Source organism: Hylaeus volcanicus, chromosome 4 (genome assembly GCF_026283585.1).
Source record: "Hylaeus volcanicus isolate JK05 chromosome 4, UHH_iyHylVolc1.0_haploid, whole genome shotgun sequence".
In the NCBI taxonomy this organism is placed as follows: Eukaryota; Metazoa; Arthropoda; class Insecta; order Hymenoptera; family Colletidae; genus Hylaeus; species Hylaeus volcanicus.
Window position 1 is genome coordinate 29,813,842 of NC_071979.1, and position 18,906 is coordinate 29,832,747.

The 18,906-nt window shown below is 47.6% G+C and overlaps 1 protein-coding gene across 3 annotated transcripts in view; it reads right to left on the reverse strand.

Moving 5' to 3' along the window:
- The window catches only part of LOC128875910 (DE-cadherin), a 64,287-nt gene that overhangs the window by 5,026 nt on the left and 40,355 nt on the right, over positions 1-18,906 (reverse strand). For all 3 annotated transcript variants that reach the window (XM_054121929.1, XM_054121928.1, XM_054121927.1), the window contains exons 2-10: positions 6,016-6,089; positions 5,149-5,290; positions 4,426-4,664; positions 3,179-3,367; positions 2,804-3,090; positions 2,407-2,677; positions 1,741-2,323; positions 1,462-1,643; positions 43-1,390 (exon numbers count right to left, since the gene is read on the reverse strand). In XM_054121929.1, the coding sequence (XP_053977904.1) occupies positions 43-1,390; positions 1,462-1,643; positions 1,741-2,323; positions 2,407-2,677; positions 2,804-3,090; positions 3,179-3,367; positions 4,426-4,664; positions 5,149-5,290; positions 6,016-6,089 (3,315 nt within the window). The remainder of the gene's footprint in view (positions 1-42; positions 1,391-1,461; positions 1,644-1,740; positions 2,324-2,406; positions 2,678-2,803; positions 3,091-3,178; positions 3,368-4,425; positions 4,665-5,148; positions 5,291-6,015; positions 6,090-18,906) is intronic.

Genomic DNA, 18,906 nt, shown 5'->3' on the forward strand with positions numbered 1-18,906 from the left:
CGAGATAAAAGTACAAAGCGAAGAGAATGACAGCAGACTTACTCAAATGAGAGTCGTCGCAAGCTTGACCAGGCGGGGGCATGATGGCCCATCCGTCACCCTGGAAGCCGATGCCCAGCAGTTCGCACCTCGGTCCTTCGAAATCGGGCGGGCATTCGCAACGCTCCGCTAGTGGAGTGCCTCCGTTCAAACAAACGATTGGCTCGGCCACGTGGCAGGTGCACTGCGGATCAACGACCGCTCGTACGCCAACGAACGAGCTAGTGTTGGTATAGACTGGGTACGGAACCGTGCTGACGTTCAAGTAACTGCGGCAGGAGTCGTTGCAGTGCTGTTTCTCGAACAGACACTCGTCGATGTTCACTAGCAAAATGTCCGTTTTGAGCTCCTGCTCCATTTCTTTCACGTGTTCCGCGAGAATCGTGTTCAACTTCTCGGGAGCGTAATAGGGACTACCATGGGCCGAGAATCGAACGTCTAGCAAGCTTTTGTTGTTGTGATGAGGAGAGTGAAGCACCGTGAACACGTCAACGTTCTCCACCGACGCGTTCAACATGTTCGCGATCCTCTCTTGAAATATCTCCTTCTTGCTGATACCCAACTCGTCGGGCTCGACAAATTTCTCGGCGCTTATTCCGAAAAGTCGTACGGAACCAGACCTGGCTACCGCTTCTTCGGGCAGCTCCTTCACGGTAACGTTTACGTAGGCGTTCACCTGGTGCCGAGGAATGTATATATCGTTGTGCTCGGTGACGAGGAACTTGAGAACGAAAGTGTCGTTCGAAGTACCCGAGAGTAAAGTGACCATGCCGTTATCTGGATTCAAGTGAAAGCCGTCGTGCGACGAGGCCCAGGCAAAGTGTTTATCGTTCAAGTCCCAGTCGTCGGGGTCGTTGACGTACACTCGTCCGATTTCCGTGTTGGGCGCGTCGCCTTTATAGTTGTAGACGAATATGGAACTCGAGCCCTCTGACATCGGATTGTCGTTTTTGTCGCCGATGATCACGGTCAGCGTCGATGTGCCGGTCATCGGTGGTTGTCCGCTGTCCGTGATCGCTATAGGAATGTTGTAACTTTTTCGTTTCTCTCTGTCGAATTCGACGTTTGCGTACAATTCGGCGTCGCGAATCGAAAACTTGGCCAAGATCACTTGGTCCGCGGTGACTTGGTCGATCTCGAATTGAAACGGCGGACCGTTCACGTCTGAATCGTAGTCTCGGGCCTTCAGATCCGTGATCTTCCCCGGTGGTTCGTTTTCGTCCCACACTACCGGATTCTGCATATCAAGGAACGGCGCGTTATCGTTTATATCGATCAACGTGATGTTCACCATGACCGTCTCTCGCAATGCGGTCGGGGATCCATTCTCGTCCCGCGCCATCACTATCACCTGAAACGAGCATCGATATTCGAACAAATTAATCTCTAATCCCCGTAAACGCCCTGTTTCTATACACTTACGGTCCACATCGAATAACCCAACGGTGAGTCTCGATCCAAGGGTTTCTTCAACGTCATGCAACCAGTTTTATCGATTCCTATCAGAGGTTGCTGATCTTCTTTCACGATGGAGTACGTGATGTGCTGATCGGCGTTCCTATCCTTTATATCGGGATCGTAGGCGACCACTGTGGTGATGCAGCCTGAAAAAGAATCAAAGAATTTTTAGGTCCTTTAGTGTTATACGCGAAAACGTTATTATCGCTATTGTTATTACGACTCGTCCGACCCCACTCTCACCTTCGACCAACTTCTCCTCCTCGATGGTCGGATTTTTATTGAAATCCTCGAAGACGGGTGGATTGTCGTTGACGTTTTCGATGAAGATCTTGACTTGAGCCGTGTCGTTGTACAAGCCATCGAAGGCCTTGACGGTCAAGCTGTATTCCGTGATCTTCTCGTAGTCCAGAGGCTTCTTCACGCGAATCTTGCCTGTGGTGCCCTCGATGTAAAAGCTGTCGTCGGTGTTTCCGTATATGATGCTGTAGGTGACCGGACTGGCCGTGTCCGAATCGAGAGCTTTCACCTCGGTGACCGGAGCGTTGATGTTCGCGTCCTCGAGGATCGAGTTGGCCGTGTAGACAGCTTGAGTGAAATGAGGAGCGTTGTCGTTCTTGTCCGCTATCTCGATTCGAAACACTTGCTGTCCCTTGTTGTGCTCGCCGGTCTTGAACAGAGCACTCGGCGAATTGTCTACGGCGATGATCTTCACGTTGTACGTGTCCTCTTCTTCTCTGTCGAACTTGGTCAAAGTGGTGATTTTGCCGGTGTACTTGTCGATGGCGAACCGATCGCGAAAGTTGTCCACCAGCTCGTAGGTAACCTTAACCGCGAGAAACGAGAAGAATGAGCGACGATGAAGAAGAAACGCGCGAGGGGAAACGACGAGAGGAGGAAACATCGTACCTGATTGTGCGCTGAAGTCCCATCGGCGTCGATCGCTCGCACTTGCATCACCGGCACCCCCGGCGGTTCGTTCTCGAGCACGCTACCTTTCGTCATTTCGCGAAACACTGGGATGTTGTCGTTCACGTCCAGCACCTCGATGTCGATCAAGGTTTCGGCAGCCAACTGGTACTTATTCTGGACTCGCACGATCAACGTGTACATCGTGTTGCTCTCGTAGTCGAGAGCATGAGCGAGCTTGATGTCTGCAACGTTCTTGGTTGATTCCAACCTACGGAGAGAACGAGTCTAAAACTCCCGACTCCCGCACTCGTCCAAGTTCCGGTTTCGGTGTAGCCTAGATCGGATGTCTGTTGGCCGCGGACTGTACTAAACGGAAAGAATCGTTCTCGCTTACCTGAAAGTGTTTCCTTTGTTTGTCTGCTCCGTTTTACCGGTGACGAGCTCGAAAAGGAGGCCGGTGTTGTCCCCGCTGTTCGAGATGGCCGTCAATCGCACTATGCTCTGTTCGAAGTCGTTGAAATTCTCGGGCAGTCGAATCGGTTCCGCGGATCTCGGTAAAAAGGCTGGAGCCTTTTTGTGAGATTCCACCACCCGAATGTCCAGATCGATCACGCTTGATTTTGGAATCTCGCCCTGGTCTTCGGCCGTTGCCGTCATGCTGAACTTGTAGTCAGGATTCCTCTGCGGATGGTCGATTCGATCGATGAATCGAGTCGTCCAACGGACTCGTACACTCGTTAAATGCCAACATTCGTAAACGGATACTCACGTCGATGGTTCTCTCGAGAAATATCACGCCGGTGTTGCGATCTATTCGAAAGTAGACTCCGTCCTCCGGCCTCTTCGGCGACAAGCTGTAGTAGACGACGGAATTGTTGCCGTCGTCGATGTCGGTGGCGGAGACTCTCATCACCTCGTGGCCCAGGGGTAAGTCTTGCGGCACGGACTCTGTGTACGCCTACGGGTCGACGCGATCGCCAACCGGAAAACAAATGAGATTCGGTTTCGCTCGAACAACGTCTCCGACAGCGATTTCGGGTGCACACGATCGATGGGACGTCTCTCGTGCAAACGGCTCGAAACGTATTCGTGCGCGCAACGCATCCCTCTTTTTCTTCTAATTACCTACGCGTGGGTGCATGCGTCGAGATCTAACCGCGAGAACGTTACGGGATCATATGCACGACAATCTTCGATACGATCGGTAGGATCGCTGGGATTACTTTTCTACGTTCGCGCCTTCCATCAGGTGTACGAAATGAAAAAGAGACGTTAAATAACAAGCGACAGGAATTAGTCGATTGGCATTATGCGTTCGACAGCGCGATTCTACCGTCCGTATCGCGCAAGCTATCGGATACGGAACAAAAAACGACGCATACGCATTCGCATTCGCATTCCCACAGAAAACACTGAAATTACATTCACACCGCAAAATTCGAGACCAACCTTCCATACGTATCCACGGAAGACCTGGGTTTAGACAAAGAAACAAAAACGAAGCAAAAGGTGGTTAGTAGCACAGTCGTAAGAAGGTAAGGACGACGCGTTCGTTGGCGGACGAATGAAAAATATTGGTCGTTTGGGTCGTGAAGGGGTCACGAAAGCGTGTGGCATCGAAAGAAACTGTATTAGATGTTATGACTCGATTCGATTCGGTTAGCGAATTTCGGTTTACGAACATTTTATTTCACCGACGCTTAAAAACGTTAAAACGTTAAAACGTCCACGGGTAGTCCGAACGTGACACGCGTTACACATTCGTCCGATAAGGTTCTCGATGCGGTTTATCTAGCGCTGTAAGCTCCGAAATCCGAAAGACAGACGCGATCAAGTTTTCGAAAGTTTAAGGAAAACTCGTACGGTCTCGAGAGTGGAATCTGCCGACGGTAAGCGACCGTCGGTGGCGCTGAAAGGATCGATTTTCGTCGGTAGGTACGCGGTGACAAGAACCGTGGACGAATCGAGCGATGACCCATGGAGTACTCGGACGAATCCCTACTCGAAATCACTTACCACTTTGTCGAAAACTGGCGAATTGTCGTTCACGTCCTCGATAGTAACTTTGAACGTGCACACGTCGTCGAGTTGCGGTCTTCCGTTGTCCGTCGCGAAAACGGTCAAGTAGGCTTCCTTCTCTCGAGCAGGCTCGTCCCTGTCCAGCACCTGTGTCGTCCTGATCAACCCAGTTCTGTTGTTGATCTCGAATTTCAGTTTTTCGCCAGGGGCCGTTACGAAGCTGTACGTGATCGTACCTGCATACGAGCAAACGATCGAGTTATTCCGCGGACGCTTCTCGTTCTTTCGATCAAATTAATTGTTCTACTCGGAATTCGGTTCGAGTTTCTGCGTTGACCCGTTTGGCAGCCGCGAGTCGCGTTGAATTTAGCGCATCGAGAGCAAACGAACGAAACGTCACAATTTTTTAGAAACAGACTTTCTCGTAGAGTTATCTCGCGACAAAGTAAACGTATACTCTCCGTGGGAAGAAGTAAGAGTAATTGTTATTGCAAAGTTGACGATTTGAATTCTGTCCTTTCCTTAAACCGATGCATTAGCCGATTGGTTTTACCAACGCGATACGAAGCTGCAGTTTGATTTCAATTTTTCTATGCGGGAACGAACCATACGACGGGATATAAACGTAGTCGGGATACACGTGTAAAAAGTAGAAAAATGTGCCCGACACAAAACGATACGCATCAATCTTAAATTCTCAGATTTCGTGTTTCGACGTACCTCCGTCGTCCGGATGATCCCTGTCCTCGGCGTGCACTTGAATTACCACGGTACCTGCAGGTTCCTCCTCCTTCACGATCGGCGCGTATTTTGAGCAATTCAAAAACACTGGCTTGTGATTGTGATTTTCGTTCTGCTGCATCTGCGAATATCAAAGAAAAAAGATTAGCGAAGATTGGGCGAGTTGCGTTTCTGCTCTTATCGACTCGAGAGGAATAAAAATGTACCGCTTCGTTCCATCAATTATTCGAGTCAACAGTTGGTCCTCCACAGTTTTTCGTGATTGCGCGGTTTCGATTACCGGAATAAGGTAAGTTTGGAGCGAAAACCTGATACCGATATTCCTTCGCGTTCGATCCTGTTCTCAAAGTTACCACGGAAGTTGGCTATGTGTCGCGGGCGAACTCTCATCTGTAAACTCAATACCACGAGAGATCTTCCTCTGGCTTTCCTACGGTTTCTCGAGACGACGTTAAAATTGAGTACGTTAACGATGGTTTATCCTTGCCAGGTTTCCGGCAATCTTAACGCTTTCCGCGTAGGATCCGACGATTCGGCGATCGTGCCACGGGAAAAAGGTTCGAGAGAATCGGTCGACGCAGCGAAGCGGCAGCCGGATCGCGTAAATATTTGAGGCGGTTCGCGATCGCGGGATTCAACGCAGCGAATCTATTATCCACGGCTGGAGCGAGGAAAGATGCGGTTTTCAAGACCGTTCGAAAGATCCCGAGACGCGGGGCAAAAGGAAAAAGAAACGAATCCAGTCGACGAGATACCACGGTAAGAGAATAGAAAACGGAACGAAGGAAGGAAGCGGCAGTTTCAAGGGTGAGAAATCGAATCAAGAGGGATTCTAAAAGCACTCACCGTTAATTCCTCGTCAGTCGAGGACTGCGATCTCACGTCTAGGTGTCTCGAATGCCTCAATCTCGTTGCACTTCCTGGAACAGAAATAAAATACGAAACTTGTTACAATTTAAGATATACGTCTGAAAGATTTTTACAATTCGCGTTAGGTGTGTCGCGTAAATCCAGATCAAAATTATAATGGAATTACCGATTTCAAAATAACGAGTTATATACCTTTTTTCGTTACTCGAACTTTTATATCAAAGTTAACGTTTCGATAAGAATTTCGCTCGTCTCTGTAATCTCGTGACCCAGCTTTACTCGTGCTAAAGTTAACAGAATCTTCTGTTATATTAAAATTAGGCCGCGGGCCACGTTAAATCATCCGACGGTCGTGTACGTTGCGCATCCTTGATCTATGGGAACGGTCTGGTGGTAAAAGCTTTCGATTTTATGGCCGACGATGCGAGAACGAACAAGTATCGGGAAAGGTCGATAAATAATTAAGAGCAAGCGTTGCGAACGCGCGTCGATGTCGCGTTCCTCGCGGTCTCGCCTAATAATTATTTCACCTCGTATTTATCACCGTTCGGTTCGAGTTACGACCACTCGAATGCCAAACAGCGTCATTTTTCGAGCGCGATTGACACGAAAACAAGACCGTGACTTTTCTGGATGAGCGCTAGCCGCACGGTAGAATTCCCGTGTATCGATTATTAGTCCGCATAGAGGGAATTCAAAGTGTCGGTGGCAATTGCGTCAACGAAAATCGAGAATTGCGGATATTTCCCAAAACTCGGTAGCCACGGTGATCGAAAGGAAGGGAGAACGAGCGAAAACAGCGAACGCTCGTTACGGCTCAACTTTGTGGCAGCGGTTGCGGCTTCGGCCAGCCTCCGATTTTTACGTTGTAACGCACACGAAACGCAAATGCCAGTGGAAATGGCGTGTTATATTTCTTTTGCCAAAAAAGCCGGGATAAAAGATGATACCTTACCATCCTTTTTACCATTATTTCTCGCCAACGCCGTGTTTTCGCGGCAGGGCAAACTCGGAAGATTCGAAAGATCGAGAATACGGCACAATTCGTCATCTTTCATTGGGCATATTAGAAATCTCGTCGCACCGAAATCAACGACGAAAATATAAATATTTGACGGGAACCCGAACGTCACTCGTTATCAAAGCCAGGACAAAATATAGACAAAGGTTCGACAAAGTCCAGCGGTTGTCAGTTCAAAGTTAAGCTTTTCAATGGTCGGTTGGACGTTGACAGTGATCGAGCTCGCGAAACAAATTCAAATAGATTCGCCGGTGATATCGAAACCGCTTATCGAGAGTGCGTGGCGCGTCGCGTCGCGTCGATAAGATTTATCGAATTCGGTTGCAATGGTTTTCGACGAATCCTGGTTAACGTTGCACGACGCTGCCGATTCGGGAGAAAAAGGTTTGGTCCCGATTCGTCGGGGACGGTTCATCGAGTTTCAGGTTCCCTCGGTCCAAGTACGTTCCGTGCCATCGCGTAATCGTATTACAAAAATCGTTTGACGAAAATATTTGCAGATTTTCGTTTGGCACGCTTCGCGTATCGAGATCCGTCACGGCAGCGAGAAATCGTTTCTGTTTCCCGATCCGCAGCGTACAATTTCCGACGTATAAATCCGGAGAAAATCGATTGTTCCCGGGCAAAGATGGTCCCCCCAGCTCTGACGGCAGAACGCTCGGATTATCGGCGTCGACGAGGAACTCGTTGCGCGTATCGGCTTCGCCCGCGACTTGATTCCGTTTCCGCGTAATACCCGATCAAAAAAGTGCGAGATGGAGCTCCATTATTGAATTTCGAGTTAATGCCATATTAATCGCCAAACGGATATATCGTCGACGTCGACGCGAGACTGTAATTGCCAATTAATATATTGATCACCGACCACTCGCTACGAGACCTAAAATTTTCGACAAAATTGTCCCAGCTGTAGATATACTTTGTAGCGAAAGTGGACGACCGGTGAACGTAATCTATCTTGGTTGGAACAATCGGTGAACGCATCATCAGGATGTTATCCGTTTCCATTCGCTAGCGAAATAAACGGAAATTTTATTCTTCTGCGAGATATTGGCGTGTAGAGGTCGAGCTAGTGATGCAGCGTGGCACGCTTTCCTCTACTCGCAAAACCAATTCCACCTTGGTGTTCGACCAGTGCGCGATTTAACCCACTTTCGATCAAGTTGGGGCAAGATCGCGCGACGAAGCTTCCAAGACGAGGCAAACAAGCGGTCTAGGTTTTACGTTGCGCGACTATTTAGGCGAGAGTGGAGGGAAAATGGAAAACGGAGGCGCGTCCGACCGAGATGGCTCGAGCAATCTCGGTCGTCCTGGTGGTGACGTCGCGATTTCGCTAAACGAATGTTGGGTGTCCTGTTGACTTGCGCGAAACGATTATCGCGAAAGCACGCGTTACTTAAGGAGGTGCTTTAACGCGTCTAAACTGTTTTCGGGCTTTCCCGTTCACGGCTGTTTCGTGTTTCGCCGGCTCGTTCCTCCTCGATAATGCACTTAATTCGATTACGGCCGAGTTGCCAGCCGGCTGTTCCGCTTCAATCGCGCTTAAGGTACGTTCGGTGCTCGTAACCGACGGCGTCTTCGGAAATGCGCGAGGGACGCGGCCGTCCGCCGCAATCTGTACTCGACGGGCACGGAAACGAGCGCGACGCGTCGAATGTCGAGCATCAGCCCGAACGAGTAAACGGAGAACGGAACGTCGTTTATCGCCTGACATGCACGCGCAAAGAAAATTAGCGACGACGGAGACGCCAAGGAACGTTCCTTTGGATGTCATCGGCGTCGGGGTCGGTTCGTTTTTGCGTCCTGTGAACGAGACTGTAGCGTCGCGTGACTTTTGTCGTTCGCTGCGACCGTTCCCCGTCTCGTTCGACCGCTCTCAAGACTCTTTACAAAAACCTGGCAACGTTGTGCACGACTTTCCCGAGATTGGTTCAGATCGCATAAAATCTTTTTGCTTTTACCGCTCGTCGGAGTTTTGTAGGACGCGTTGCAAAACGCGATAAACCTGCGAGAAAGAAACAAATTTTAATCAATAGCAATACTGTCTGTCCGTTATATTCGATAACGGACAAAAGAATGAAAAACCAAAGCAAAGTGGACTAGAGCAAACAACTTGGAAGATTCTGCTGTTTGCTCGACTGGACGACAATCCCGGAAGTAGGCGCGAAAGGGCCTCGAGTCTTTCTATTCCTCGATTCATCGTCTCGACGATTTCCCGCCGTTCACGGATAAATCGGTACGCGATCGTCTCGGAATCTAGGATATCGGCGTGCTACGGACCAACGGAGGAACAATGGTTCTCGTTGATCGTCGTCGAGTCGAGGTCATCCGACTCGTCGAGCTCTCGATACGCGCTTGGTAAAGTGTTTGTGGTTTTTTCTTGTCGTTACTTGGTAAAAGAAAGGAAAGATTTCTTTAACCAAACGGGAGTATAAATTCGTTCGACTTGAACGAAATTCGTTAGAACGGTGAAACTAATAAAATACCGAGCACCGTCGAATACTCTGGGCGAGCATAAATTTTCTACCGGTGGTGCCAAGTCGGGTAACCCTTTACTTTCGTGATATCTTGCAATAACGTTTGAAATATAGCCCGGTTCGATAACAAAATTCCGTATCGTGCGAGTCTTTTCTAGATTACGTAACGCGAAATACGAACGTAAAGTATCCCAGCCGTCGAGTTTGTAAAATTCCGAGAATTTTCAGTTAGGCCTCGATCGATTTTTCGCGAAAAAATCTACGGCATTGTAATGTAAATCACGCTCGCTTAAACGCGAATTCGAATATTTTTCAATATCTGCTTGTTTAACAAATGTATGTACAAATGATGTAGACCTGTGGATGTCGATAAATAATAGTAATAATAATTAATAGTAACAGTCGCAAAGCGCAAGCGTCGCAGACGTTTCTTTCGAGTTTCGTACACGAGGACTCGATTACTTTTGGCCGACGCGACGCGACGCGACGCCCGTCTCGTTTGCTCGGTACACCAACGTCCGCCCGTTTGCTGAATTCCTCCCAAGATATCGACAATCGCCACAATGCACGATTAGGAAAGTCGCGATCGTCCAGCATTTTCCTCGAGAAGATGTTTGTATCGTTCCTCGATTCTTCTTCGCTCGACGGAGATCGTTGTCGCGATTATTCGCGATCGTTAAACGAACTAAACGTGCGTTCGCGGGCGCAATTTCTGTTGCGATAATTACCGACACCGGTACGCGGAGTGATTTCATTTTCGAAATTAACGCTACCCACCAACGAGCTCGTCGATTAAATTTTCATTAGTCAAACGCGGACGGCTGCTATTTCGCTCGAAATTGAACATTCGCGTAGCGTAGCGCAACGATTCGCGACGATTTCCTCTCCCGACTGGGTGTCTACTGGTTCGCATCTCGGAGGATCCAGCGAGGTTCAAACGATATGTTTCAGGAAGAGTTGGAGATGGATAAATTTTGAATAACGTACGAGAAAGATAAACAATTGAATATAACGGCTACGAATCGCTCTTAGAAAGTGAAATTGCGATTATTTAAACAAGTCAACTCCTCCTTCCTTAATTTCCAATTGTACGTTTCATTCTACTCGTCATTTACAATTCGAATAAAATTCTGCCCATCTTTGCAAGTCAGGGGTCTTTGAAGTCGGCGACAAGGCATCGGTCAGAGTCCTCCCTTTTAATCCTAACCCTCTTCTTGTCTTTCACCCTCTTTCGTACGTTCATTCGCGTAGCTATGCTCTCGTTACACGGTTCCCACCGTTAATTGCCAAAGAAACCAACGACGTCAAAAGGGAGTTCGAGTTGCTCCTACCTATTATTATCAGAAGGGGTTTCTCCCTTTCTCCTTTTCCACCTCATCGATCACGCGATCGTCGTTGCACGGACGGTTTTCCAAAATCTATTGAAACGTCGTGCGATCGAATCGTCTCGACAACAGTGTCCTACAACTATGCCCGTCAATTACTCGCTAAGAATAAAAAGTATGCGTATCGAGAAATTTTTTTTGGACGCCCAAAAGAATTGTAAAAAAATATGAAATGTCTTTATGATGGACTCGCTGCTAGTCGGATCAACAAACGGATGGAACGAGGTTGACAGGTTTTTGAATAAGCGCGAAACTATTGTCGGCGACGTAGCACGACACGGTCGATCCGCAAGTCGTTCAACTTTGGCAGTAGACTGTAATAAATTTTCGAGCGAACCGCCTGAATTTGACGCCGTCGCGGAAACATCGTCGCAGCCGCAACTTGACGTTAAACTTTCCTTCCAACCGCCATACAAGCGATAGCTTCGCGTCGAGTCGAGTCGAGTTGTTGCATCCCTTCGCGACATCGCTTACGTTTAACACATTCGAGACCGACATATTAGTACAAAACTGTTCCCAACACGTGCAAACGCTTTTGCGTCATTAACTAAACGAGTGAGGCGTTGCGTGACTCGTATGCTGAGCGGAGCACTCTCGAATGCATCTAGTATTTTCGGCTGAAACGTGCTTTGTAACTCTTTGTTGCGAGACAAGCAATTTTCTTCGTAGACAAAAGCGTTACGAAATTCTTGCTCTTTGTTATCGTATCGTTATCGCTCTCATAATTTGGGTGCCTCGTTTCCGAGTCGACCAACGGCGCCGGCGGTAAAAATCGAGTACGGCGCGTTAGTTTAAAATTTTTTCCCGACGATTCGGAAATAGCCGGCCACCTGTTGCTGAAAGAAACGGCCGGCGAAACGACGCGCGCGAAAATTCTCGCGATTCAACGCTTGACCATTTGAATGGATTTACTTTTTCAAACGGTCACTCCGCTAAATTCTCCATGGAACTCGTTCTACTCGATTATTTCATTTTTGTATCATTAATGGAACGTTCTGTTTGATATTGATTGACAGTTTCGTAAAAAAATGTTGGCTCGTCGACGGTAAAACTTCCTCGCTAATGAAATCAACACACGGTGCGTTCGCTTTCACAATGGACGACTCAGTTCTCAAGCAACGGAATTCCTCTTCGGCGCTCGTAACTTTTCAGCTAACGACACGTGGACCGTACCTAATCCAGAGATAGCGCAGTTATAAACGAGGCTTGGACGGAAAAAGTATCGCGCTGTTTCAACGAATGACGGCTGCAATGGTGTTGGTATAAAAACAAAAAGTCCTGAAACTTCTGAGACAGGCCGCGTAGGCATTCACGAGGAAATCGATCGTTTCCTTAGTTCGACTGTGAAAGCTAACCTTCTCATCGTAGAATACAATAGAATAGAATAGGCCCGAGCAGAATAGCCGAGAACGGAATGGAAAGCCTTTGCCTAACGTTCTCGACGACCAATATTCAAAGGAGTCGTTGGGATTCTGTTCAACGATACGCACCGCAATTTCTATGTCGCGAAACCGCTAATCATCTCGTCCCGTCTTTCGCAAGGCCGATCGCTTTGCGTAATATCGCGTAACATCGCGACCGCTATCGGCTGGTATCGAACGCATTCAAAGGTGAACCGAATCAAAGAGCCCTCATTGTCGCGACGGCTAGTTTTAGCTCCAAGTCGATAGAGCGTTATCGGTACGAGAACAACGGAGAACCGTGTACCTGAAATGGGCAGATTTGGCAATTTCGAGGAGCAGAAATATAGAAGAATATTCGGTAATCGGCTGATACGTTTAGCGACGAAGAGTAATAGGATAGGAAACGATAAGACAAGGTCGGAGGAAATAACGGATAGAAGGGAGGATAATGAAATAACGGTAGAGTTGAGAAAAGTAAAATATTGCGTAGGAAATGAGATAGGATAGGGCAATTTCGTGTAAAATGCAGAACATGTAAAATTGTAGAGCCGCTGACTCAAAATGAATTACTAAACTCTCACCGTGCTCTTCCGCGATTATTCGAATCCAAATTAGATTTCGAGGCGTTACTTATCGAAATATCTACTAGTTCGACGTTGTTCGCAACCTTCTCAAGAAAATTAGCGAAACGCCCAGTAACGGAGGAGCGTCGGCTGTTCGATTGGCGGTACGAGCCCGCAATAAGAGAGTAATGCTCGCGTTACTTCGCGAACGATGAAGCAGGAAAGCGAAAACCCGTACAAACTCCGATAACCGGAAAGCGATTTCGAGCTGTGGTTCGTCGCAGCTCGCGGCGTTAATATCTCTCGTCGACCGTTTTGTTCTGCTTTTCCGTCACCGATTGAACGCGTGCAGATACGAGGGCTTTGCTTATCCACTTCGCTTTCGTTATCAGCGAAATACGAAAAAATCAACGACTCGCGCCAAGAATTTCTGAAAGGTAGCGCTCCGATATTACGGAACCACTCTGTAAACATAACACGTTTCGTTGGTATTCGCTGGTGTACAGACATACTTGGCGTCGGAATTCTTATTATCGAAAATCGTGCTTCCTCGGTCATTCGTTCGTTTGTTTGTTTACAATTAAACGAGGTACGGCCACAACGGCTGTTTGTATCGCCGACACAATCATACCTGCGGCATTTTTGTGAACAAAAAAAAAAAAAAAAAATATCGACCGTTCAGCTCTGCGTACGAATCACGAGGAGCGAGAAATAATTCACCACTTTTCCATGTATCGATTTTCGTTTACGTATTTAATCCTTATAACTGGAACGTGTTCCGTGATAAAATATGCGATAAAATACACGCACGGAAAGTTCATTTAGGAAGAACGAGGTAGAAGCTAGCAATCTACGCGTGCAAAGGACGCACTGGTGTCATTAAAGAAATCTAAGCGATCGCGGTAATTTTAGCAACGTTGCAAACTCGCGTAAAAAGGGAGTATCGCACAAGTTTAAATAATGAGAATTTGCATAACGATCTCGCGAGTGAATTTAAGCGCAGCTGGAACAGGAAGATGAGCAATCCGAGCGTTATGAATTTTGATGTAGGTTAGTACCGTCACGTGTACACGAGTTTGCGTATAGTATCAAGCGTGGTTGATAAATAGAAATTATTTACAAATACACGCGTCCGCGAAATAAAATAGCTACGACGGTAATTCTCGATGTCTACTTTGTACTTTTCGTTTTGTTGGATACGCGTTTATTTGGAGAAAAGCGTGACCCCATTTGTGTGCCGTATAACGCGAAAACTTGTGCTGCATTTGCTCAAAGAGTTTTTATTTATTGTTGAAAAACGGAAAAACACGGTACCCGATTAAACGGAATAGGAGAACCGATTGAAATATTAAACCTCGTTCAACCACTCGGTTATCTCCTTCCGCTATATTTTCCTATCTGCGAGCGAGCAAGAGGTATAAACGGTGTCCCAATAGCGCGATTCAAGTTGCAGTGGCGCGTATATTTACTTAGGCGAAAGGAAGTGGCGGAAGTGTGAGAGAAGGCGGACGTTGCGCGAGTCGGTATTGTTGGGAGCCCAAGACTACTATCTCGAAACTTTGCCAACAACGATATTTCGTTGTAATTCAGTCCACAACAGTCCCGCGGCTCGGGTGAACACCTTCGCGGCTCTGAGAATATACTCGTGCAACTTTTTTGCTTTCTTCTCGGCGAGTGCCATAGGCCGATGTCGAACGACACTTTGCCACGTTTCAAACGTCGACAACTCAACATGGAACATTATTCTCTACGATTGCTCTAGCGTTCGATAGATACGCTTATCTGGTCTAGATATCTTCGGATAGGTCATTATTTGAAAAAATAACGAAGCTAAATTACACTCGATGGAAACGATTCCAATGAGCGGTAAAGAGAACTTGTTTCAGAATTTTTCAGATCATTTTTCGTTGCAGCGTCGAAAACGGTACTCGACGGTTGGCCTAGTGGCCTTCTCCGCGAAATCTCGAGGGATCGCGGGATCAGCGGGCAGGTGTCGCGAATCCGATTCACCGCGATAACGAACAACGGTCTCCTAGAGGAATGCGATTAGACGAAGGAAAGAAGCACTTTATCGCGTAGAGTTATCGATCGCGCAGAGGTGCGCATTCACCGGTTCAGATTCATCGGATTTTGCCGTAGAACCGACTCGAAACTCGTAACCGAGAATGCAAACGCTAATAAGCGCGGAAAGACGATAAACGGAGTTTTATCGTCGTTCGTGGTGCACCGTGTGTATTCATAAAGCCTGTTTTCTCATTTTCTGGGTTTGCGAACGCCACCCGCGGCCTTTGCGCGTTGTTTAGTCCGTCCGACGCATGGATCGGCCCAACTGTTTAGCCTACGCAGCGGGCGACCAAGATAAACTGTTTAAGTTGTAATCTCTTGGCTCGCTAGACAGGTTCAACTGTTTAGAATTCGTGTGTTTCGGGTAAACAAGCAGATTATTAAATTATTTGTTTATCGTTTCAAGAACAATGCGCTAAATGGTAACGCAACAGCAAAATTATGATTCGCTTGTAGCATTTATACATAAAACATACTTTGTTGCAAATCTAACTAACCGTAGATGTACAAAAGTACTCGTTGCATGTTATTTCGCGTAGCTTGATTCGTACCACTTCGGTCCTCGAGTTACTTTCCGTGTACTCGAAACGAGCCCAACCCCGCGACTGTGACTGCCCTCAAAAGTCAACAACGACAAATCGAAAGTGCTTTCCTCTCTTTCGTCTGCGCCCCGCGAGGGCAATTTTTTTCAATCCCCGGACACGTGTCCCTAATTTCTTCGCCCGGTTCCGTTCATTACGACGACCGCGTAACCCTCGACCAACCCTCCGAAGGGTGCGACATACCCTTCCTAACGTTCCTTCTTCTAACGAACCTCCTACTCCCGTCGGAAACTTGCGAAACGAACTGGAAGGGCACAAGGCACTCTCGAGTCGTTGCCGGTTGCCGCTGCCATTCGCTGATGCACAGGAGCAACGAATCTAACGTTGGTTCGCGTTGTACTTGCAAAACTTCTTATATATGTTATGTATGTTCTCCGTGTCTTGCTTACAATATTAATTACTCAGACTCGAGCAATGCGACTTTTGAAACGGAAATGTCCAAACTTTGCATACCCGTCGTTTAATTACTGTTGAATTACTGCAAGTATGGAAAGAAACGTTTCGCACCCTTTAGGAGTGAAATTTAATAAACTTTATATTACGAAACCACCGTAAATTTCATAGTACCATGTATTTTAACTCAAATAGTAGCATGTCGCGTTAATTGAATTATAAATAATAGCGTTCGCATGAATTGTTAACGTACTCGATTCGAGTTTACAACTCGTTGGTATCACTTGTGATTTTACCGTAACGTGAACGCAGATTCTCGTGGCAACTTTTCGTCACAGTCGAAACGAATGGTTTCTGGGAGTTGTGTGATTCGGAAGGACCGATACTACTCGGCGATCCCGGTGGGATTACGCGAAAATGCAACCGTTTCCGAGGCGACTCAGCGTTCTCACGGCCACGCTCTTACCCTAAAATGACTCAGACGCGAATTCTCCTACGTATTATTTGATTTCCATTAGATCGATCGGTAGGGTTCTACCCCAGCGAAGGGTCGGTCAAATCCGTAGCTCGATTAATTGGTTCCAGGCGGTCGGGTCGAATCAAACGAGCTTTGCCTTCGTCTAACGCGATTTTTCTCTGAGGAAAAAAATACGCGATCGCTTCGTGTCTAGAGTATTTTTCCACGCGCGAGTCCATCTTTGAGGAAGACGGAACGCTCGGTTTACTAGAGTTTACTCAGTATACGGGCAACGAACTCTCCATAGTCCAGATTCACCACGAAGGATTACCACGTGGATTTAGCTTACGGTAAGTAGCTTACGTCTTTATCCGTTACCTCTGGCAAGTCTCGAAACTAGGAAACACGTACGTTCTCGCTAATATTGGATTCGATACGCAGTCGAGTGCTACATTGGATCGTTCTTAACTAAATAATCCACGGATCGTTCTTTGATTCGACGCTGTTTGCGCGCGAGTTCGTCGAACTTGATCGACGAGTATCCCCGAGAAAGTCTACGACTATCGTAGAAGCGCCGGGCATCGTTGACCGAGATGCTATTCAGCCGAGTTGTCGCATTCGCGGTTTGACTACCCGAGCTTCCAATACCGTGCACCAAACACGGCGAACGAAACACGCTGTAGCGGAAGTAACCTCGTGTTTCGGCAACATCGTCGACGTTGAAACAATAACGTGGAAACTTTAGAATCTTGCGTGCTTTATCGTGCTCTAAATTTGCGCAAAGTTTTATTTTAATCGGGACTTTTGGATGCTTCCCTTTTAGCAGCCTTTCGCGCTAACAGCTTTCTAAACTCTTTAGAAATTCTACATACGCGATATATTAATCCGTTCTCGCTCAGAGCGCGCAAACATCGCCTGGCATGCACATTAAGATACGGCGATTCGTCGAGACGGACAAGAATTAAGGATTCGAGAGTCGCCGAGAATACTTTCCGCGTTATCGTTCTATGCCGTTGCTTCCTCGAGAGCCGGGGCTGTCATCTTCTTCTGGAACGAACGTTTAAACGTTTTGTTGCTCGAGTTCTCTAATCCTCGTATCGCTGGGATATTTCAGGATGATCCGAGGACTAGCGTAACTCCGTTTAATCGTAACGAATACGGACGCGGTTTCGAGGGACTGCTGCGTCGGCCATTATTTCCGCGACGTCTAGAGCTCCGCGTTGATCGCGACTCGCTACAGAATTACTGAAATTTCTCGAATGCAACCACTTTCCAGCGACTACGCGCGTCGCGACGTCTTCTGGGAAATGACGTCGAGTCTCGTAGCGAACAACCGTGCACGACGGACGCCGAGCGCTGCGTCGCTTTCGAGCACCTTGCTCTCTCTCTCTCTCTCGACTCGTTGATAAGGATATCGTATCGGTGCAAATTCAAACCTCTATTATCGCCGAGACTTGGACGCGTCCGACGATCAACGTTTCGACCGCTCGAACCGGAACAGGGAAAAAAACAATTTTATCCTATGTCATCGGTGCATCGCTTCGTTTACATGGTAGCTCGACTATCGACGAGTATCACGGGCGACGCCGTAACCCGAGTAACCGCGTCGTAACTTGGAGGGATGTACATACATACATATGTAGGTCGCGCGTTATGCGCCCGATGGAAAGCAAGTCCCGCGGAAGAAAACTCGCGACCGAGTCTCACGAGAAAAGGGCCGAGGTTAGAGGTTGGCAAGCGTTCTTAGGCTCTCGTTACCGAGCTCGAATCGGCTTCATTGTCGGAAATTCCACGGCTCGTCGGAGCCTTATCGCGCGACAGTCCGCGAGACGTGCAGTTAACGCGCAAAGTCGGCCGCAAACTGCGAAACTTGTTAACCCTTTCATTGCCCTTGCGAGAAAATGCGCTTGCCCTGCCGTACCAAGACGTTGCGAACATTCCAGTGTCGTCTAATATGGACGAGCGATAGCATAAAAATATTTAACACGTTTAAATGGTTCCCTGTTTCTTGTCCCGCTGTCGTTTCGCTCGGAGCTCTCGTTTCTAATCGCTCGTCCGTGTAACCAAAGGTTCCAATGGCGACTCGAGCAACGGAATGAACGCGACCGAGGGAGATAGTCGTGGGGACGACTCGAAAAAACGACAGTACGAGCGGAACGACAGTTTAATCCTTGTCGCACGGAGAAAGGAAAAGGTAAATGGCTCGCAACAAAGGTTTAATAACGCGGCATAGAGCATTCCTTTTGTGTTTCCGGAGCCCCGGCAGAGATCAGCCATATTGGAGGTAACATTTTCATCAACTTTTTACAGTCGGTCGTTGCATATTGTATTACTTTTCCCGTTCTCGTTTGAAAACCGGAGAAAAGAGGACGCGCGAGTGGTTTTCGCACGAAGAAAAAAAAAAACACCTCCCACGAGAAGCTACGGGTTTACCTGGCGAGATTAAACTATAAACGACGAGTATCGAGCGTCCGTATTTTTATGGCATTTCGTCGGCGTTGC